Source organism: Acinonyx jubatus, chromosome A1 (assembly GCF_027475565.1).
Source record: "Acinonyx jubatus isolate Ajub_Pintada_27869175 chromosome A1, VMU_Ajub_asm_v1.0, whole genome shotgun sequence".
Taxonomy (NCBI): domain Eukaryota; kingdom Metazoa; phylum Chordata; class Mammalia; order Carnivora; family Felidae; genus Acinonyx; species Acinonyx jubatus.
Genome location: NC_069380.1, coordinates 51,838,425 through 51,861,954, shown reverse-complemented (window position 1 = coordinate 51,861,954; position 23,530 = coordinate 51,838,425). Strand labels below are relative to the sequence as shown.

At 37.9% G+C, this 23,530-nt stretch overlaps 1 protein-coding gene across 1 annotated transcript in view; it reads left to right on the top strand.

The window, feature by feature from the left end:
• The window catches only part of OBI1 (ORC ubiquitin ligase 1), a 40,188-nt gene extending 18,268 nt beyond the window's left edge, over positions 1 to 21,920 (top strand). Inside the window, exons 5-6 of the mRNA XM_015061834.3 lie at positions 1,504 to 1,592; positions 20,018 to 21,920. Coding sequence (XP_014917320.1) covers positions 1,504 to 1,592; positions 20,018 to 21,533 — 1,605 coding nt within the window. The 3' untranslated portion in view covers positions 21,534 to 21,920. The remainder of the gene's footprint in view (positions 1 to 1,503; positions 1,593 to 20,017) is intronic.
• The last annotated feature ends 1,610 nt before the right edge of the window (positions 21,921 to 23,530 follow it).

Below are 23,530 nucleotides of genomic sequence, written 5' to 3'. Positions count from 1 at the left end.
TCCTCATACTCTTCTGGTGCAACAAATAGGCAGAACTTTGCCCTTTGTAATCTTCACTCACCTGAACCTCCTGAACTTGAAAATACCTCTGATAGTTGAAGAACCAGCCAGCCCATAATGAGAATATTAGCCACAAGACTGGGGAAAGACCTTGAAATGTAGTGATACAGATGAAGGAATGGGGGAAAGAAATCAAATGAGCTTCAGTTTTAAGCTTGTCATCATCATCAAAAAGCATTCACTAGGTGCCTCCTCTTATGGTGCTATCCTTGAGAGCTTCATTCTCTGTGTTTGAGGAAGTAAATGACTTTCCTTATATCTTCAGAGGGGGCAGTAGTGTTTGTCAGTCACTTAAAGAATTAACCCTCCACGGTTCTGGTTGGTTTGTGACAGTGAAGGGAAGGAGCTGCTCAGAGTCCAGAGAGTTCTCTCAGTGAACCTAAGTAAAAGAGCTAGGCTTTGTACCTAGAAGAATGTTTTTTGCCCTTCTTACCTCGTCATCCTCTTGGGGCATTTGTGTGTGGATGGACAAGTAAATATAGTCAGAAGTTCTAGAAATTATCCAAAAGCATGGGTCAAATTTTTGAAATCTGGTTTAAACCTTTTTGTTGACAGTAGTTTTTATGATCCATTTACCTTAAAATGTTTTAAATGTTAATGTTCTGGTCAAAGATTTTTCTCCTACCAAGTTAGTGAGATTAGTTTCTAGGCTAGGGAGTGTTATTCTTCTTTGGAATTAAAAAATGCTATAACTGAGGAATTTAAATAGCTTTGAAAAAGACTCTAAAATTGAGGCACACTAGTTTTTCGCCTGTCCAAAATCAATATTCAACTTCTAAATTTTCTAGCAATTGATGTTTTGTCAGGCAATTTTTAGGTAGTAGACAGTTCAAAAAAAGAAAATAATAGTGGGATTTTTTTAATCAAGAGAAGCCATAGAATTTATTAGAAAATATTGACCCAATTTTGAGAGTCCCAGAAGTTGTGAGTCAGGGCATTCGGGAAAGCCTTTAGAAGAAAGAAAGCAAGTGGTTTAATTATATTAGATTTGTTATCACTAAAAAGCTATTTTTAAAGAGCAACCAAAAATCAATCTCATAGCTCATAATTCATGAGAATTAACTCTTAGCATTAGTTTTGCAAATAATTGCATGTGGTATAGTGTTACCATGCTTAGAGTATTCAGTTATGTGAAAAAGGGGAAAAAAAAAACCCATATTTGCCATTAGTATAGTCCCTTAATGACTCTAAGCTAACTAACATAGCTCTGTTTATTTCCCTGGATAGGAGAATTGGAGAGTGCTTGGGGAATATGGATTTAAAATGCTTGGTTGTGTTCACAGATTCACAAGTCATTCCCAGTGGTGATTTTAAGTTTCTGAAGGCCATGTTCTAGTATTCAGTTTTCTGATATCACTCTAAAAAATACAGATGGCTCATGACATAATTTTTGCAAAGCAGTTGTCTTAGCTCATGCTTAATTATTTTCAACTTTTTTTAAAGGCAAATAAAAAATTGAAATTGGAAAATGGTGGCCTGGTGAGGGAGAATTTACGACTGAAGGCTGAAGTTGATAACAGATCACCCCAGAAGTAAGTATTTTGCTTATAGAGCAGTGTTTCAGATTGTGTCAGTATTTTAGGGCTATGATTGTATGTGCTTTTCATTTGACTCTTTTCAACGAAACCTGTAGGTTTGAATAGAATGTCTTGCCTCTAAAAGTCAAGTGTATGCTTATGTTATTGGTGAAATCTTTGTATCAGTTAGGGCGAATTTTGGAGAAGGGATTTCATTCTTACCTGATCAGCAAGAAGATTGTTTTATGTGACCTAAGACTGGAGAACTTTCACTTGGTTTTACATATAACTTTAATAGTACTAACATAGAATAGGGGGATTAACATAATGCCCTTTAGATGTTCTCTAAAGCAATCTTAATAGTAGTTAACATGTGTATAATGCTTTCGGTTTGCCAGGTACAACAACCTGCGATATCCTATTAGTGTTCTCCATTTACAGATGAGGAAACAGAGGCTTAGAGAGATGAAATTAATTTATCTAAATCTGCACAGCTATAGCTAGTAAGTGGTGGAAATAGGATTTGAACCCAGGTAGTCCAACCCTGGAGTACATCCTCTATTACATTACACTGAGAACCATTACACTATTACATTAACCATTATAGTGAAAAGCCTACCTGAAATAGAATTTAAGGCATCATTTGTTGAATTTTAGACTAATTTTAATTATAAAGTTAAGTAAATTTATTCTTTCTTTATGATGGGATAGTATTCATTCTACTCCGAGTAAGAGAGTACAAATAGTGACCTGCTTAACAGTTTGTTTAAAATTATAAGATACAATTGAGAGTTGAGAATTAAAGATGGAGAAAGGATGGAAGGTAGTACTTGAAGTTTTTCTTCTTCAGGGGGAAAAAAAAAAAACCACAGTAAGTAGGGAGTATGGCCCTCCATCCCTCCCTGAGGAGTAGCATATCAGAACTCCACACTTTTCTGTTTTAACCACTAGACTTCATTTCTTCCCAGTGGAAAAGGCAAGGCAGACATAAGCCGGCAGTGGAAATTTATCCTACTAGAAGTTGCTGTCTGCTTATCATATGAAAAGGAGAAAACATTGCCTTTAGTCAAACCAAGTGTGGTATCAGAAAATGGTAGAAGTAAACGATGATTACTCAAAGCAGAGATAACTAACTGATAGAGAAAGAAGCATAGCTTTTACTTTTAAATAGTTCCTTCCCCTGTGCATTCCAACCTCATTTTTCTTTCACTTCAGATAATGTTCTGCTTTGACAAATTAGTGAAATAAGCTTAGGAAATGTTGCTGTTATGTGGTGGTTTGAAACTCTGCTCCTCTCATTTGTTGGCACCTCGCCTTGCCAGTCATAGTAATGCTTGTCCATTAGCTGTATTTCCCACAGCATGCTGAATGGAACTAAAGCTGTTTTGTTTGTAGCTTTTATTTCTTGAAAAGTTGCCCACCAGATTTCAGATTTAATGCCAGCCACCAGGATGTGTTTTTAAATATCCATGGCTCCAGCCTGATAAACCACGGAAGAATCTCGCCTGACGAAACCTGGCCTCTGTCTGTGCTAACAAGCAACCACACTTCTAAATCCCATATAACTTCAGGATTTGCTCTAACTTCCACTCTTTCCCTTCAGGGGAAGGGAACAGTTTCACTTAAAAAACAATTTGAACTGACCCCTATTCTAGATCAATTTGCAATGCATTGAGGTATTAAATGCATTGCACTTGATTTATAGCCTTGTTTACTCTGCATCACCAAACCCTAGTGGGATTCAGAGAGAAGCTGACCACAGCTGAAAATACCCAGATCTGGTTCACCTGAGGAGAGCTCCTATTTGTATTGAAAAAATATGAAATTTCAAGAGTTTAAAAGTAAGTGCAAACAAATAAAACCATCTGTTCCATTTTGTTCCCTTGACTAGAAGTGCTTTGACCAAGTATTTTCTTTGGTCTACTTGGTTAGGTGTCAAGGTATGCTTTTTAAACACATAGCTTTAGTTTCTGGTGTATCCTTCAAGTTGCACAGACATATTCTACAAATCATGCAGAAGAGAGAGCTTTAAAATTTAGACCCTAGAGAGGAAAGAATTTAGGAAAGTGAATTTGTCAGCTTGGGTGGTCATATCAAAATACTATAGATGGGGTGGCTTAAACATTGAATATTTTCTCACAGTTTTGGAGGCTAGAAACCCCAGATCAAGGGGTTTTAATCAACCCCAGATCAAGGGGTTTTAATCAACCCCAGTTTTAATTTCTGGCAAGAGCTCTCTTCTTAACTTGCAGACAACCACTTTCTATGTCTTCACATATCTGAAAGAAAGAGAGTTTTGGTCTCTCTTCCTCTTCTTGTAAGGACACCAAGTCTAATAAGGTATCCTTAGTCTGATACCTTGTCAGACTAAGGCCTCATCCTTATGATCTCATTTAACCTTAATTTCCTCCTAAAGACTCTATCCCTATATATCACCACATTGAGGGTTAGGGCTTCAGTATATGAATTTATTTGACTGTGGGTAGAGAATACAGTTCAATCCATGGCAGAAAGTATTTCTTTTTAAGACACTCAAATCATGTTATTGCCCCCAAATGAGACTGACATCTGGTGTGAACAAGGGGGACTTAAACATTTACATTGGTCTCAAGTAGATAGTGCCATATAAAAGTGATGCATTTTATAATACTTTAAAGTGCTATATAGCCTTCTAAAATGAAAATCTGGATTATCGTTTATCTCCTGTGTTACTGTTTTTCTGTTCTGTCTGTTACCATCCAGTGTATCCACTCTTAAAGTGTACCTGGATATTTTTCTTTTCTCTTCTTTAACCTTCAAGCCTTTTTGAGCAGTATGGTAGATATTCTACTAAGCGTGATCTTCCAGGTTTCAATAATACCCATGCTGTTACTTGTCAAAAATGCATTGCCCTAATATCTAAACTGATGGTCCAGAAAAATGTGATCTTTTTCTTTGACTTTATATGGCCACTTCCTAAATTTTTCTTATCTTCTGAAATAGTTTGGAGAATTCATCTGGGGAAAACCTTTTATTTTCCCTTTCAGCTTTCTTTAACATGGACTTCTAAGAGAATCAGATTTGATGTTCAGAACTCCAGAGGTGGTGATGTGTCCCTTTAGTTTACAAGGCTGATAATCTGAAGAAAACTTGCTCTCCCAGCCAACCCACAAGTACTGAGTGTTTATGTACTTAACACCGTACAAGGTGCTTTAACTACACAAAATAAATACTTTTCCTGACCCCTAAATTAGGTTAGGCTCCCTTGTCGTAATTTCTCTTAAGACTTCGTACTTTCCCTTTGTAGCACATATCATAATTGCTAATAATTAATATTTTGTATAACTATTTGTTTCATGGCTTTCTTTTGTTTGAGGCAGGACTGTAGATGTGTTCGCTATTGTAGCCACTACATTTTATAGAGTTCTTACTCATATTCTGCTCCTAATACATATTTGTTGAGTCAGTAGATGAAAAACATAACTCTTAAGACTATGAGGAAATGATGAATCCAGAATGTGGTACATTCAGGAGGAAAAACGGTTAGGTTTCTTCATTAAATCATTGGCAATATGGGGGTGGTGCTTGGGGGACTCAGTTGGTTAAGCGTCCTACTTCGGCTTAGGTCATGGTGTTCTAGCCCTGTGTCGGTCTCTCTGCTCTCAGCATGGAGTCTGCTTCAGATCTTCTGTCCCCCTGTCTCAGTGCCCCTCCCCCACTCACACGTTCTCTCTTTCTCTCTCAAAAACAAATAAACTTAAAAAAAAAATCATTGGCAAAATAAGAAGGGGAGGTCTGCCTCACATAACAATTAGATGCGGTATATGGATCTTGTTTGGATATTGATTAATAACAAGACATTTTTGAGGCAGTTGGGTAAATTTGAGTATGAACTAGATATTCAGTAATACCAAGGGGTTGCTGTTAATTTTGTTTAGGTATTGTGGTTACTTAAGAAAATGTCCGTATTTTCTTTTAGAAAAGCATACTAGGAGTGCCTTGGTGGCTTAGTCGGTTAAGCAGCCTACACTTGATCTCAGCTCAGGTCTTGAACTTAGGGGTCGTGACTTCAAGCCTCGTGTTGGGCTCCATGCTGGGCATGGAGCTTTCTTAAAAAAAAAAGGAAGAAAAGCACACTAAAATACGGACTGTAGAATATTTTAATAGCAGAAAAAAGGGACGTACAAATAAGGGGAGTGAGGCAAAATCTTGATAACTGTTGAATGTAAGTGATGAGTATGTGGGGATTGGTTATATTATTCTGTCTACTTCTGTGAATGCCTGAACATTGTTACAATAAAAAAAATAAGTAAATAAAACCAATGAAACCTGGTCCCTGCCTCTAGGGAGCTCATAATCTAATGAAGGCAAGAAACAAAAATACGTGAAATTAATAAAGACTGAACATACTAAACCAAATAGCAAAGACAGCAATATGAGTTCAAAAAATATGTGACAGCAGTGGGTGAGTCTTTATCAGAGAGACAGGACTTGAGCCTAGCTTTGAAGGATGGAGAGTTCTGTGAGGAGGAAGGCATTCTGAGCTAGAGGAAACAGCTTGAGCTGTTAGGAATATTAAGTAGTCCCTTTAGCTCCAGTCCCTTGTCTCCAGTAGTGGCTGCAATTATGCTCAAGAAGCATGGTGGCTTCGTTCTCAAACTTACCAGAGCAGAAGGTGTAGAGGTATGTAATTTGCACATCTTGTCATTGCGACTGTCATCACCCCCACTTAAATAGCTGGTTAGCATGACTCCACTATATCCATCACTCTCTGCTTTAAACAGAAAGTCCTGTTCTTAGTCTCCTAATTAGTGGGGAACACCAAGAGTGTCACACCTCTACGTGGTAAGAAATAACAAGAATGAGAAGAAGCTGAAGGGAAAACCTTAGTGTTACATTTCTCATGTTCTAAATTCCTTGGCTTCAGTTACTGTCCCTAAACTGTGCCCAGAAATGGAGAGTTGTCCTTGATAGAGTTAGGAGTTCCTTAGTGTTTTTTTGTTTTTTTGTTTTTTTTTTTTAGCTTGAAGAGATATGAAAAATTGACTTGTAAAGCATTTGAAAATTTCATGCCCTCTCTCTGAGATCTCTCTGTTCAGTTGTGCCTTCCCCCCCCCCCCCCAAGCACACTAGGCAGAGGTTGTGCCCACTAGTATGAGGCTTTAGTGGAGCACCAGTTCTTGTCCTCAGCTCCTAACTTACTTTAAAACTCCATAGGTCATTAATATAAAACTTGGTTATAATTGGATTAATGGCTTTCCTTTCTATAAATATGTATTCAGGAATGTTATGTGTTCTTGTCATTGTGTCTTTAGTGAGATCTATGGATTTGATAAAGTTTCCCTGCATGCAGCTCTTTTACTGCATAGCAACCCCAAGGCTTGTCATTATGGACCAATCTTCCCCCATGCCCCTGCTTCTCCTGAGGGAAGATAAAGGCTCCAGACACTCTCTGGATAGTGAGCAGTATTTCCTGTTATTAGTATAAGAAAAAAAATGCTCTGAAGAGGAAAGAATAGATTTCACAGATGATGACCTGGGCTTTCTTCCCATTTTGCTGTATTTGTGTTCCTTGAGTCATCTCATTTACACCCATGGCTTTAATAATCATCTACCTGTATGTCAGAGATTATAAAATAAAATCTAGGGGCGCCTGGGTGGCGCAGTCGGTTAAACGTCCGACTTCAGCCAGGTCACGATCTCGCGGTCTGTGAGTTCGAGCCCCGCGTCAGGCTCTGGGCTGATGGCTCAGAGCCTGGAGCCTGTTTCTGATTCTGTGTCTCCCTCTCTCTCTGCCCCTCCCCCGTTCATGCTCTGTCTCTCTCTGTCCCAAAAATAAATAAACGTTGAAAAAAAAATTTTTTTTAAAAATAAAATAAAATCTAATCTTTGTTTGGCCTCAACTTTTTTCCTTAGCTGTACATTCGTATTCCCATCTGTCTATTTTGTACCTTCACCCAAGATCCTATACCTTAAATTCACCAGAAAGCATAGTGTTTAAATAAAGGCTTAGTTCTGGAGACAGATTACGTGGCTTCAGATTTCCCTGTTTCCACTCTGCCCCTCCTTTCCCTACCCAATTCATTTTCACCATACTTGAAATTGTCTTTATAAAATATAAATCAAATTATATAAGTCTCCTACCTAAAACTGTCCAGTTTTTTCCTGAAATACAATCCGTTTCTTCACAAACTAGTCAATGTTTGCCTGTTCCGCTTCTCATTCTCATTCCCATTCCCCCAGCTCCTCCTGCTCCAGCCATTTTGGCCTTTTTGTGTTTCTGAAACATGCTGGACTTTTTCTCTCTGCTTAGAATGTTCTGTTTTCAGATCTTTATATGGCTGACTCATTCTGTCATCAGATTCAGAGAGGCCTTTCCTGATCATTCATTCTAAAGAAGCATTCTGCTTTCGTACCTTCTACTTCCTTACCCTGTCTTATTGGGATACCATAGTAATACAGTCATGGCATGGTGAAGCAGGATAGCATGTGATTATGAGCACAGGCTCCAGAACCAGACTCCCTAGGATTGAACTCTGGTTTTGTCTACTTACTAGCTTTGTGATTTGGGGGAAGACAGTTAACCTTTTTGTAGTTCCGTTTTTTGTCTTCTGTGAAATGAGGCCAATAGTAGTACTGATCTTATAGGTTGTAGTACGGGTTAAATGAATTAAAACTTGAAATGCCCTTGTAACAGAGCCCACAGCTAATGCTGGACCAAGGTTATAGAATTTTTGTCTTCCTAGCCCTTATCAGTCTGAATTTATCTTGTTTGTTTACTTGCTTGGTCTGTTTGTTGTCTGTCTCCTCCATTCTAAACTCTAAGCTCCGCTGCCTATTTCCTTCACTTGCAAACGCCAGCACCTAAAAGGTGCCTGATAAATATTTGTTGAATAATTAAATGAATAGATAAAGAATGTTCAATAAATTACTTAATCCCTTGGAGCCATCATTTTCTTTATGTAAAATGTGGGTGATGTGTTCTTGGGAGGATTAACAGAAATAATTTTATGGCCTTGAAACAATATGTAGCACCAAGAACTAATAGAGGTATGTGTCTAGATAATTGTATCCATTATCCATTCACTCAAAAGATTGTTTATCCTCTTACTTTCTTCCTATCCTCCTTAACGGCTTTACTACTTATCTGGTAGCCTAAGATAAAAACTTCAGCCCTCTATGTTTCTCTACCCTGTCTGCTCATCCTACGCCTAATTGTTCAGTATATTCTTTCTAGCCTGCCTCTTAAATGTCTATGTAATCCATCTCCTCATCCTGCTAGTTTAGATCCACCTGATTTCTTGCTTAGCCTATTTTAAACAACATTCAACTGATTGCTCTTCTTTCCACTCTCAACTCTCAATCATCTGCCTTTTTGTTGCCAGAATTCGAGAATATAAATTTGATCACCTCACTCCCTTGCGTAATAACCTTTGATGATTCCCCATTGTCCTCAAATTTCTTAGTAAGTATGTGAGGCTCTTTACAATATGACTTGAGCTTTGGCCTTTTTCTGTCCTCTCCAGCCTTTGTCCATGCTGAATTACTCACAGGGCCCAGATTCACCATGGTGTGACATAGCCTTGCAGCTTTGCTCATGCCTTTTCCTTTACCTTCACTGGTCCTCCCCTTTAGTCTCTCCTTTTTCATTCTGCCTGGTTAATTCCTCCCCAGTTGTCACTCTGTCTCTGAAGCCCTCCATGATTTCCTAACATAGGGGAAATACTTTCCTCTTTTTTCCATTCTTCTTATATTATTAGGGATCACATGGTATACTGAGCAGTTCCATGACTGGCATGCTGTTAATCTACCACCTAGCTTCTTTTTTTTTTTTTTTTTAATGTTTATTTATTTTGGGGAGACAGAGTGGGAGAGGGACAGAGAAAGAGGGAGACACAGAATCTGAAGCAGACTCCAGGCTCTGAGCTGTAGGCACAGAGCCCGACGTAGGGGTAGAGCCCACGAAGTGCGGGATCATGACCTGGGCCAAAGTCGGACACTCAACCGACTGAGTCACCCAGGCGCCCCTCTACCGCCTAGCTTCTTAAAGCTAAAACATATTTTTAAAAATGCACGCATATATGTATCTGTGTAAAATACATGTATGTGAAGATGTGTCTGTGTGTGTGTGTGTGTATGTGTGTGTGTGTGTGTGTCCTTCTGTGGAGCCTGACAGATGGAAGGAGTCCTTATACTGTAATATTCCATCTGCATCTTGGAGGGAACTAACCAGGAAATTAAGATTTTGAGCTTTCTTGAAGCTTAAAGTACAAAGAGTTTATAAGGATAGGAAATCCAAGATTCTTGGCATTTTCTCCAAATGAGGAGAGCGGAAGGATTTCCTGAAGTTCTCCAAAGTTGTACTAGAGATTGGGAGTAAGAAAGGGCAAAGGAGGAGGCCATGTTGCTGGGCTCCTGGACAAGATTTGTTTGAGTCTCTGTACTTGAACTGAGCATATCCAACCTGTCTCCATGCTGACTCTGAGCTGAGGCTCCTTTTTGGTTCACAGTTCTGCTCTTCCTAAACTGTCTCCAGACATGCCAGTACCACTCAGATTTCTCCTGCCTTTCGGCTTCCTCAGCAACACCTCTGGTCTTATTGGCCTTGGCTGTTGTCCCTTCTTGACCTATTCTGGCCTTTTTTGCTTCTCATGATTCTGCTCTGACAAACACCATGATTCCTGGTATTTGACCCTAGCCTGATCTGATGACTGATTCTGCTATGCCCTTTGGTTTTCCCGGAAGGGGAGCTTGTAGACTGTCATGGGAGCCTGATGATACCCTGGGGCCAGACTGTGACAGCCAGGTGTGCTCAGGCCCCTCAGCCGCCTGAGGGGCCCTTCTCTGGGTACTCAGCTAATTGGGGATGGACAGTTACTGCAGTTTTCTGTCAACTTGTCTTTATTGTATTGATAAGATATTTTAGGAGCCTGCAATGCATGCTAATGACTAAGCAGTACGGTTGTCAGGAAGATTGTGAAATGCTTGAGAACAAGGAGAACGTCTTCTGCTCCTTTTGTTTTCCTTTCTCATGGCCCTTCAGCATACTTTAGTCCTCAGTATCTGTCGTCAGAATGAATAATAATTACAAGGCGGCTGGATCACAGTTTTTTGTGTTGTTTTATTTTGTTTTAGATTGTTCCTCCTGGTGAGAGAATGATTTAACTATTTAACTGTAGTGAAAAATGTATAGGTAGTTACTAGTCCAGAGATTTTTAATTATGCTTTTTTCATGTAACAATAGTTGTTCTCATACTATTGAAATTTTGCTGTTGTTAAGGTTATTATATTTTAAGAAAAGATACAAGTCCTTTATTCCTTTTAGAACTGTAACAAGCTAGGAAATAGCATGTCATAGGTTGTTTCCTTCCACAAAAGATTGGGATCCCCATTGATGTCCCGTAAACTTCAAGGCTGATCTTTTCCTTTGGGGCAGAAAATTGGGGCATTTCTGTGTGGAATTGAAATGAAATATATTTGCTAAATAAAATGGAATTTACTCCACAGTAAAAAGAGTAGTTTTATCCAACACAGGCAGTTAAATATATATGGGTCAGCCCTTTCTAAAGACTACAAAAGGGACTCTGTTCCTCTTCAATTTATGTATGCAGCCCAACACTAGGATTGTTTGTGTTAAGAATTTCTAGGTATCTCAGCAAGAATTTTCAGCATCACGATTTTTAACTACAAATGCATGGTTAGTTTAATAAACATGCACACACGAAACTTCCTTTAAAATTGTGTTAATAATATGAGCTGTTATTTCAAAACTCTGCTCTCTGTTTGAAAGCTTACAAAGCAGACTGTGCCTTAATCTTTAAACAGTACTTTTGGGAGGTAAAGGGAAGAAGGATGGCTGCACAGGCTTTATTTCTTTATCTGGTTCCACTTTCCATGTCACCTCTTTAAGGGGGAAATTGTGACTTTATTCTTCCAAATGTTGAAGCACTTTCTATTCTGTGCTAAAACTAAGATGCAGCATAATATAGTTTGTACTTTTTTTTTTTTTTTTTTAATGCCTCGATATTAGACCCTGAGACCAGTACCTATGTGATGTTTGGGCCCTAAAATTTTGCATTTAAAATTTTGCTCATTTCACATAAGTAGCATTGTTTCCTTACAGTTGAAGATGCCTGCTGATTATGCATGAGGTAGAAAGATGATCATGTATACTTTCTGTAGTTAGCACATTTAAAGATGGAGCTTTCAAATTTGTGGTTCTGGTTCAGACTTAGTCTTCATTATCTCAGGTTAAAATAGCCACCCTCTTTTGGGAACCTGAGTAGCTCAGTCGGTTAAGTGTCCGACTCTTGGTTTCGCCTCAGATCATGATCTCAAGGTTCGTGAAATTGAGCCCTGCATTGGGCTCTGCGCTGACAGCGCAGAGCCTGTTTGGGGTTCTTTGTCTCCGCCTCTCTTTTTGTCTCTCAAAATAAATAAATAAACTTAAAAAAAAAATAGCCACTGTCTTTGGGTTGGCATTTGCCAGGGTGATGTCTGTGCTATAGTTTCCTGAAAGGCCACTTTAACGAATGATCTTTGGAAGTTACAAAATATTCTTGAGCTTGTATCTAGAACATAGTCGGTGTTTGATAAATATTTATAAATTTTGTGCATACATATCTGCATGACTTCCTGTATCTTTCTGTATTTCCTCACCATGTTTTATTAGAAAATGCATGTATTAATGAATATTACAGCAATGTTCTTAACTGTACGTACAAACTGTGTGCTCAGCAAACCTAGCTTGTGTTTTACATTACTTTATAACATAAACAGGTGCTTATATTACTTAAGAAGGAATCTCATGTTCAAGCACTTCATGTGATTTCAGACATGGTATTTGGACTCAGACTTGAATTCAAATCCTATCCTTGAACAAGAGACAGTCTTTTTAAGCTTCTCATTTCTTATCTTTAAAATCAAAATAACATCATTGTTCACAAGGTTGACATAACAATTCAATTAAAAAGATAGGGGCTTCTGGGTGGCTCAGTTGGTTAAGTGCCAGACTCTTGATTTTGACTCAGGTCATGATCTCACAATTCATGAGATCGAGCCCCACATCAGGCTCTGCACCGAGAGCAGAGAACCTGCTTGGGATTCTCTCTCTCTCTCTCTCTCTCTCTCTCTCTCTTTCTCTCTTTCTCTTTCTCTTTCTCCCTGCCCCTCTACTTCATGTTCTCTCTACCTCTCTTTTTTTCTCAAAAAAAAAAAATAAACATTAAAAAAAAAGATCTTCTATAACAAGCATATAGCAATGTGCTTGATGCAAGTAAACATTTAATAAATAGTGGCTGCTGCTGTTATTTTTGTCACCATCATTGTCAGTAGTCATCAGGCTACTGTTAAAGAATTACTATAATTACATTTACTCTTGGTAAATTCCATCATAAAAGTTCACTTCATTTATTTATTTATTTGATGATGGGCTGTTTCTTTCTTTATTTGATGATGGTCCAGAAAACAGAAATGTTGTCTTGAGTCTTCTGGAGGGAAGAATGCTTCCTGTTCTCTCAGTCTGCCTCATATTTTTAATGTATTTTTGTGGGACCAACTTGTGTGTCTAGGATTGGCCATAGACCATACTTTTATGATGAATAAATTCTCTAAGAATATAGCATTTTCATAACGGAGTATTTAACTTTAAAAAGAAAACTCTTGAAGAAATACTGGCAAGTCACACAGCTCAGCAGCAGATAAAAATGCATAGGCCACTTCCCAGAGCTTCCCTAGTAGTTTATTGTATTTAAAAAAATTTTTTTTAATGTTTATTTATTTTTGAGAGACAGAGACAGAGTACGAGTGGGGGAGGGACAGAGAGAGAGGGAGACACAGAATCCAAAGCAGGCTCCAGGCTCTGAGCTGTTAGCACAGAGCCCGGCACAGGGCTCGAACCACAAACCATGAAATCATGATCTGAGCTGAAGTCAGACACAACCAACTGAGCCACCCAGGCGCCCCTTCCCTAGTAGTTTAAATTTTTTTTTTTAATGTTTATTTATTATTGAGAGAGACAGAGACAGAGTGTGAGCATGGGAGGGGCAGAGAGAAAGGGAGACAGAATCCAGAGCAGCCTCCAGGCTCTGAGCTTGCTGTCAGTACAGAGCCTGACACGGGGCTTGAACTCACAAACTGCGAGATCATGACCTGAGCTGAAGTCGGACATTTAACCAACTGAGCCACCCAGGCGCCCCCCACCATCCCTAGTAGTTTAAAGACAGAATGTCCCCACCGTCCTCCTGACACATACACAAGAGTAAGATAGATATGGGTGAACACAGAGATGACCCTTTGGAAGCAGGTGAGAGAAAGGCCCCTACCACCACATACAGTTTTGAGCTTCTTACAGTCCTGGTCCTCTCTGCCCTCTTTCCTTGAAATATGCCCCTTTACCCACCTTGCACACATAAGCACAAGGCAGAACACAGTACTTGGGCCTGTCCCTGTTCTTCCCACTCCTGTCAAAACTCATGTTCCTGAAGAGCTCATGTTACAAGCTACTCACTTAAGTTATGTGTAATCAAAGACAGGAGTTTGCAAATTTAAGGAATCTCTCACTGGTGAATTTTGCTTTAGAAGAAAATACTTAGGAATGGGAAAGAAATAATGGGATGTTCTTCCCTTCCAAGCCCTACCTCTCCTCTGTTTAAAATAAGATATTTTTCTAATATCTAAAACTCAAAATGAGAAGATATGCAATTGGCAGTTATATAGACAGGCAACTCTACAATAAAATTCCCCCTGTGAATGGGTTATTCTTTTTTAGGGTAAGTAAGTGGTAGTTATTTTAAAAAAATTTCGAGACTGGGGCGCCTGGGTGGCTCAGTCAGTTGAGTGTTCGACTTCAGCTCAGGTCATGATCTCACAGTTTGTGAGTTCGAGCCCCACATCAGGCTCTGTGCTGACAGCTCGGAGCCTGGAGCCTGCTTCAGATTCTGTGTCTCCTTCTGTCTCTGCCCCTCCCTCACTTGTGCTCTGTCTCTCTCTATCAAAAATAAATAAATCAAAAAAAAAATTTCAAGACTCATAAGTTTACTTGGTTTTCTTACATATCAACTGTTCCTTTAGGATAGGTGATCCTCACTTTGCACAGTTGTGTATGACCACAAAAAGGCTATTCAGGTTAAAACCATGAAAAGTAATCTTAATCATCAATGAGTAAACCAAGTTGCTTTATAAACTTTGATAATTTTTGTCAAAACATTAAATCTCTTGTTATCAGTTATAAATGTATATGGAGATAAATAGTAAAACTAATTAGTGTGTTAATATTTACACAGTACAATTTAAAACATTAGAAACATTGCAAATTAAGGTATTTCTTTGTAAAAAAACCTGTGGAGAATAATCTGAATAGTGCTTGTCTTTGTATCATAACTTACGATATGAAGCCAGTATCTTTTCTGATGCCTTGACGAATTGCCATACTCCTAAGTTTGCATCAGCTCCCAACATTTTATCCTTAATGCTTTCAATGTCGTGAAATATCTCCATATTGCCTTAATGTGAAGTTTTTTACCAGCCTGTCACTTCCTCTAGACATCTTTATTCTTTTCATCACAACTACTTTTCTTATTTATGTCGATAAGTTTGCCGCTCCCAAGTTCCTCTGGCATTGCTAGGGTCTCTCAAATAGTGACAGTTTCAACATTTCTGTGGTCAGATCTTCAGTAACTACATTTACAAATGGATCCAGTTTTACTTCTAGCATTGATCACTTTACATTTCTTTGGTCCACCGTTTTTGTTGGCCAGTTCTGTCTTTTGATTATTCATCCTTGTAAAATGTATGTGGCAGCACTACATGTTTTGCTGTCTGTCTGTGAACTGAATAACAGATGCAGACTGACCAATCACTTTCAGACTTTGAAAGAAGTGACCTGATTGGTCACTGATGCACATCTGTTATTTATGTAGTGTTTTGTGAACTGAAAAGCGAGTAGTGAGATTTTTATTTTATGCAGTTTCATGCAGTTAGTCACAGCTAATATAATGTGGTAAGTGTGAACCACATTGTTAAGTGACTGGGGTTACTTAACTGAACTGTGGCAACTGAAATTTACGCATATAAGAACCATGTACAGCAAGGATATCTATGCTGGAAAACTGTCACGTAGGCCAGATTATAAAAGCTGATCCAGATCCAAAGATTGCTTTCACTTTCTTTTACAGTTACTACCTCAGCGAGCAAGTAAGGGAAAGATGTGAAATCAAAGATACATGGGAGGCAGGTAGATTCACCTCCCTGGTGTCGCCCTGTGTCCTGAAGATGTTTCTGAAGTTTAGTGGTCTCAGCAACCCACTGGGCTTGATGCGTTTATCCCTTTTGTGGAGATGCCATTGAGAACTAGAGACGCAAAGTTAATTGCTCAAGTTTTCACAAATAGTTAATGGCAGCATAGCACTAGAGGTTAGGTCTTTTGGTACTTTGAGCACATCTTACTACTCCTGTGTGATGGGCTATGAGAAAATGCGGACTGAGGAACTTTTCATTGTTAAAGACGCTCTACTCTATAATACCTCAGAGGTCAAACCAATAGGACTTTTATCTCTCTTACTGCTAATAGGGACAGGAACAATCTTGTACCTCTGTAGCTTTTTGGACAAGGAGCCCTAATCCAGAATGTATATATCAGTTAGCATTGCAAGCTGAAAAATCCTTTAAGCTTCTCCTAGATTCTAGCAGAACATACTTCTGGTATATCAGTTGCAGCTCCCACACTGCTTTACGAGGTTTTCTCTGACATAATGAAGCCTTTGGCCATCACTGCTACTTTGAAAATCAAAGCCTTTTGGTCTCTAATGGAATGTTTATAAAAATACTCCATTTTGAAATTTGCTCAGGAAAAGGAAGTATGGTAAATGATGTTAGAATTCCCTCCGGCTTGCCTTGGCATTGATTCATTTAATGTTATGTACTCTGGAAATATCTGGAATTAGTGTGAATCAGAGTATTAAAACCCAAAGTTAAATAAGCCATTATCTTCATTGTCTTCTTTTATGGAAGTATCGCATCAGATATGCAGTCCTAATTGTTATTTCTATATGACTTGATTAATTTCTCTTTGCCAAATTTAATATAGATACCTTTGTAAGCTAAAAATTCCTAATAACTATGTCAAAGTCTTATATGTTTCCATTCTTTTGCTAAGGTTGAAGTGCAAGTTTTTTTTGTTTTTTTTTGTTTTTGTTTTTGTTTTTGGAAGCAGTATAAGATGGCAAACCTGTAGTAAAAAACAAAACAAAAAACCCACAAAACTGTACTGTGTATATGTTGTCCTCTGTTGCTTTCTTTGGTGTCAGTGAAAAAAAAAAAAGAAAGAAAAACAGTCCAAAGTATGAAACATTCAATTTAGTAATATAACAACTCATAATACTTACATGTAATAGAGGCCCATGGACCTTCGGCCCATCCTGTCCTGCGGTGTTGGCTCTGTCTTGCTGTGTCAGGCATTGATGCATCTTAAAGTAAGAAAATAACATTTATTCAAGAAGTATTTAATGAGGACTACCGTATACCAGGAGTTGTTCTAGGGGGCTAGCAGTAAACATAAGATGGCCAAACTCCCTGCTTTCCTGGAGCTTATATTTTAATTGGAGAGAGAGAGAGACAAAAACAGATTACATTGATTGATTAATTAATTGATCAGTTCCATGGCTTTCACTGTACATTTCTGTTAGTTTGCCCACCAGTACAAGCCTCTTATTAGCATGGTAAAAAGGTCTGATCACTCAGAGTATTATAGACTTGTAAAGTATTGAAATGGAACTTTGGGGAATTGAGGGCAGTGACCTTTTAGAAAACCGCCAGCTCCATCAGTGACTTCTGCTTGCTTGTCCCTGTCATATGTGCTCCATTGCTGGCCTTTGTTGTTAGTTCTCATGGCACTTCAGCTTTCTCTCTGAAGTAACACAATACATGGTTAGGGCTGTCCTTTTGACTTCAACTCAGAACCATTTATTAACTTGCTTCTTTTCAAAACATAATTTAAAAATAAACATAGGGGCAAATGTAGCATCTTAAAGTGACATTATATTTGAAATTCCAGGCTGAAACCTAGAATAAGAAACTATAAATATTTTGGGAAACATTTCTTATTTGTCACTTGTCTTTCCTTATGTAAGCCTCTGAGTTCCCAAGGACATCCTTTGGTAGTAGCTGACTTACTATCTAGTAACATTATTCGATTTTAAATCGTTTGATTTTTTTCATTTGAGTTTACCTTTATTGTAAAAATTGCACTTAAGAAAAAAATTTTTGATAAGCTAATTTTAAGGCTGTCACTTTTGCCGTTCGCATTAAAAAAACATGATACACAATTTTTCCATTTAAAAATATGTGGGTTATTTGATTATGCCACAGTGGTTACAGTCAAGAACTCACTAACATTTTTGCTGATGTCCTTAAGATCTTTGTTCACTCTTTAAAATTCTCTCACAGAAACTACAGCTCTTTCAACTATAGCATTTACAAACCAAACATTTGTCTCTAACAAAGAAAGAAAAACTACTAGCATTCATTTAACCAGATATTCATAGTAGTAAACTTTGTCTTTAAAATAGGGAGGCTTATTATTGTATTTGGTTTTGTTTTTGTTATACCTGTGGTTTTTGCTTTGTTTTTTAGAACGGAGTGTGCTCTTTCCGGGAGTTCAGTTAGTTGCAATGAGTAGATCAATATTCAGTACTGTGTCTTTTAAGGCCCTTTCTAACTCTGAGATTTTATGAATCTATATTTACCTTTGCCCCACTTTTTACTCTTAGTGACCAGCCAGAGCAGGGATTGTGTCGGAGTGAACTATAGCATGAATTGGGCTGTATGTAGGAGAAGGTGTTGGGCATTGAGTGAGAGGCATACAACATGTAGTGGTTGACTCTAAAAGGTAGTTGCTGTGGATTTCCTCTCCTTTATGTTTTTGTTTTTTTTTTTAATGCCTAGTACATTTTCTTACTTGTAATACTTTTATAATTAGGGGGAAATGGAAGAAAAAGATAAACCCATAGGTAGAAACAATTTGTAGAAGTTACCTTGTTGGGGCACCTGGGTGGCTCAGTTGGTTAAGTGTCTGACTCGATTTTGGCTCAGGTTATGATCTCACAGTTCGTGGATTCAAGCCCCCACATAGGACTCTGTGCTAACAGCCTGGAGCCTGCTTGGGATTCTCTCTCCCTCTCTCTCTGGCCTTCCCCAACTTGCTCGCATGCAGATGCACTCTCTGTCGCTCACTCAAAATAAGTAAGTAAACTGAAAAGAAGAAGAAGAAGAAGTTACCTTCTCAAATACTTCCCTCCAGACAATCCGTGAATTCTTCAAGATGGATCAATATTTAAGTCATCAAAAAGATGATTAAAAGGAGGCTTTTTAAAAGAACTTCTGTGGCAAGAAATATCTTTCACGGGGTTAGAATGTAAGGCTTACGTTTATTGGCTTGTAAGAAGCAGTTTTCTTGAAAGATGGAATTTTCTTTGGTGTTCAGATGGAATTTAAGGTAGACATTTTATATCCATTGGAGCTGGGACAGTCTTATTGATCTTTGTATCCCCCACTCTGGATAATACCATGAGCCTATACTAGGTGCTCAGAAGTGTTTTCTGAGCTGAACCCAGTACCCATTCTTAAGGGAATAATGAAAACAAGATAATGCTGAGTAAAAGAAGTGAATTTTTGATGTGTTCTTTTTCATTTACTCTCCAAAATGTTCCTTTCCAGGAAATGTAAAAATGTTTTTATGCGTAATATATTGGAACCACAGGTACTGACTTTGTATTTCAAAGTTGGAAGAAATGAGATTGATGTCCCACACAGTTGTAAAATGCCAAAAATAAGTAGAAATGAAATGAATTAAAGCCCAGTGTTCAGAAGGCCAAGTAAAAGCTTCAGATCAAGGGTGGCTATAATTGAAAGGGTCCAAATAAGTATTTAAAACCACCCCTGCTGGGACTGCTAAGATTTCTGAATTTCAAATTGGCATTTTATGTTTGACAAGGTGACATTGTACAAGAAATGTATTGTAAAACACTGCTGTACGATAGGAAAATGATTGAATGTAAATATTTCAAGATGTGGACCACTGTTCAAATGTTATCATAAATCTTTGCCATTGTTTTAGGGGATAACCCTGCATGCATATATGAGCTGAATTGATAGAGCTAGCTCTTGGAAGGGAAGTCAGCAGTGAGTTTCTGCCTCTCTGCCATTACTAGTCTTATTTGACCACAAAAGTATCCTACGAGATCTTTGCCAGTATTATCATATGCATATTATTACATACAGTGCAGAAACTCTTTTTTGAAGATACTACATCTGTCTGGTATTGCTTTTGAACTGTTCCATCGACTGGTCTGAAAGGTCACTGGTATGTGAGATTAGAATGGGCTGACATAGTTTGCACCCTTAACTTTGAAAAAGAAAGAAAAAAGCTTGAACTGTAAAGTTAACTGTCCTTCCATTCCTTGCAGGTTTGGAAGGTTTACAGTAGCTGCTCTTCAGTCCAAAGTAGAACAGCATGAACGTGAAACCAATCGCCTCAAGAAAGCCCTGGAACGAAGTGATAAATATATAGAGGAACTAGAATCTCAGATTGCACAGCTAAAAAATTCAAGCGAAGAGAAGGAAGCTATAAATTCCATTTGCCAGAGAGCACTTTCTACAGATGGCAAGGGGAGCCTAGGCGGTGAGGAGGATATGGCATCAAAGAATCAAGGTGATGGTGCCAGAAAGCAGCTTGGCTCATCCACCTCAAGTTCTCACCTGCCAAAGCCTTCCAGCAGTTCTGCCAGGCAGGAAAGCACCAGCAAAACAGAACCAAATTGTTCTAAGAACAAAGACCTGTATCAGAAACGGGTGGAAATAATGTTAGATGTGACAGATACAAGTATGGATACTTACTTGGAAAGAGAATGGGGTAATAAGCCAAGTGATTGTATACCCTACAAAGATGAAGAACTTTATGATCTTCCAGCTCCTTGTACTCCTTTGTCCCTTAGTTGCCTTCAGCTCAGTACTCCAGAAAATAGAGAGAGCTCTGTGGTCAAAGCAGTGGGTTCCAAAAAGCACTCAAACCATCTCAGAAAATTGGTGTTTGATGATTTTTGTGATTCTTCAAATGTTTGTACTAAAGATTCATCAGAAGGTGATAGAAGTGAAAATGAAAAGAAATCAGAATGTTTTACTTCCTCAAAGACAGGGTTTTGGGATTGTTGTTCCACGAGCTATGCCCAGAGCTTGGATTTTGAAAGCTCAGAGGGAAACACAATAGCAAATTCTGTTGGAGAAATTTCTTTAAAATTAAGTGAGAAATCAGGCTCATGCATATCCAAAAGGTTGAATTCTATTCGCTGTTTTGAAATGAATCGGACAAGAACATCCAGTGAAGCATCAATGGACGCAGCTTACCTTGACAAAATATCGGAGTTGGATTCAATGATGTCGGAGTCAGACAACAGCAAGAGCCCTTGTAATAACGGTTTTAAGTCAGTAGATTTGGATGGGTTATCAAAGTCCTCTCAAGGCAGTGAATTTCTTGAGGAACCAGATAAGTTGGATGAAAGAACTAAGCCAAACCTTTCCAAAGGTTCTCTAACTACTGATCAGTTAGAAAATGGAAATGAATGGAAACCCACTTCTTTTTTTCTCCTCTCTCCATCTGACCAAGAAATGAGTGAAGATTTTTCACTCCATACCAGTTCTAACCCAGGAACTAATGAAATCAAACCACCGAGCTGTTTGTTTCAGACTGAGTTTTCCCAGGGTGTTTTGTTAAGCAGTTCACACCGGCTATTTGAAGATCAGAGGTTTGGATCATCTTTGTTTAAGATGACCTCAGAGATGCATGGTCTTCATAACCACCTTCAGTCTCCTTGGTCTACTTCTTTTGTGCCTGAAAAGAGGAATAAAAATATCAATCAGTCAACGAAAAGAAAAATCCAGAGCAGTCTTTCCAATGCCAGCCCATCAAAAGCAACGAAAAGTTGACTCATTAGAAAGGTGTCATTTGTGTTTTCGTCCTGAGAGGAATATAAGTTTTTAAAGTTACTTTTTCCCTCATAAAAGTTCTGTACAATTTTGAATTGATAATCTGTAGTCAAGTGTCAAGTCAGAATGGTGAATTAGCCTGTACCCAGCATACTTTTAAAGAATTTGTCCTTTTTCATTTTCATTTGGGGATCTTTTTAATCAGAAAAGGTAGGGAGAGGGTTTCTTTTAATGAATATTGTATGTATCTGGTTTGGGTGTATTTTGTTTTCTTGAGTCTTGATTTAGCTGTTAGATACAGTGGCCTGTAAATGAGCCTCAGTTGTCTTCAGAATGTGGATTTCTTAAATAAAACTTTTCATATTGTCTACACACTGCTTATAAGACCCTTGAGTTTCTTTAAAGCTTTCCTTGGGTGGAAATTATTTTGCCTTCCCCTTTTTATTTATGTTTAGTGATGGCCCAACTTTTAGGCAAGGCCATGGTGGAAAAATAGCACTCTAAGCTTAGTCCAGTATTCATTTGCTTTTTTTTTTTTTAGGTTTTATGTATGTTTGCGTTTTTAACATTGTGTTTTGTCCAGTTTTTGTGAAAACATTTTGCTAGTATGAAAGAATACGTTTTGTATATGAAAATATTTGTTTTATATCGGGTAGCTTTCATTTGCTCATCTTTTTGTGTGCGTCGAAAATCAGAAATTGAGCCTACTTTGGAAAGAAGGCACAGAACGGTTGGGTTTGGAGGATCCTAAACATGGTAGCTTTATTGTTCCAGATACACAGGTGCAGAACTGCCCTTTGCCAAGTTCTTGATCCACTTTTATCCTGGTGGGGCTTTTTTTGGAGTGATCAAGTTCTTGTTTGCATGTTACCATTCTTTGTGGAAACTGTATGCATGGTAGCGTTCTTGCTTGCACTGTTTTCCTTACTTAAGAAAAAAAAGTTTTAGTTGGCTAATAGAATATCTTTTATGTAGGATAAAAATTTTTTTCATGAAGAATGTTAAGGAGATGAGAATAGGTGAGCTAAGCACAATTTTTAATTTGGGCTCCGAAAAAGTATATTCTAAACATGTTTGGTATGCCTATATAGGCCTTTCAAAATGGTTTGTATGCTAATGACTTGTTTATCTAATGTGCACTGAACATTTTACATTAATACTGTACTGTTTTACATTAATACTGCATGCTTTTCTATGTGAATTGAATAAAGGATGTCATAAGCACTGTAATCCTTGATGGTGTCTCAGATATTGAATTAGCCTATAAAGACCAGTAAAACTTGTAATTTTTAATTGGTCATGATAATATAGGGGTTGACAAACTATGGAGCATGCACCAAATCTGGCCTATACCTGTTTTTTGTGGAAGGAAGTTCTGTGAACTATAAAAATGGTTTTTGCGCTTTTTGATGGTCTTTGAAAATCCAAAATACTTCCTAATACAGAAAAATGATATAAAATTCAAATTTCAGTGTTTCTAAATAAAGTCTTTATTAGAACATAGCTACACTCATTTGTTTACGTAATATCTGTAACTGCTTTTGCATTGCAGTGGCAGAGTTGAATAGTTGCCGCTGAGACCGTATGGCCCACAAAGCCTAAAATATTTACTGTTTGGCCTTTTACAGAAAAATTTGCTGACCCCTGTTATAATAGATTCTAAGGATTCAATAAAACCATAAAAGTATAACAAATCAGTTTTATGATTTGAAGAATCATGCCCTCCACTTTTGGAAATAATAAGGGCCCGAAAGAAAAGCTAATGTAAAGCATCATTTTTATTTTATCATGTATGTTTTCCAATAAGTATTTGTGTGGCATTTTTTCTTTTGATATGTTAATGGATACTCTTAGAGATATTAATAGTTTAGGTGTCTTTGACAATGTGGTAAATATATTTGAAATTTCACTAAATATAAAAACCTACAATTTTTCTCAGTAATCACAGAGTAAACTTGGGGGTAAGCCTCACTCTAATTCTGTCTGTAACTCTTCTT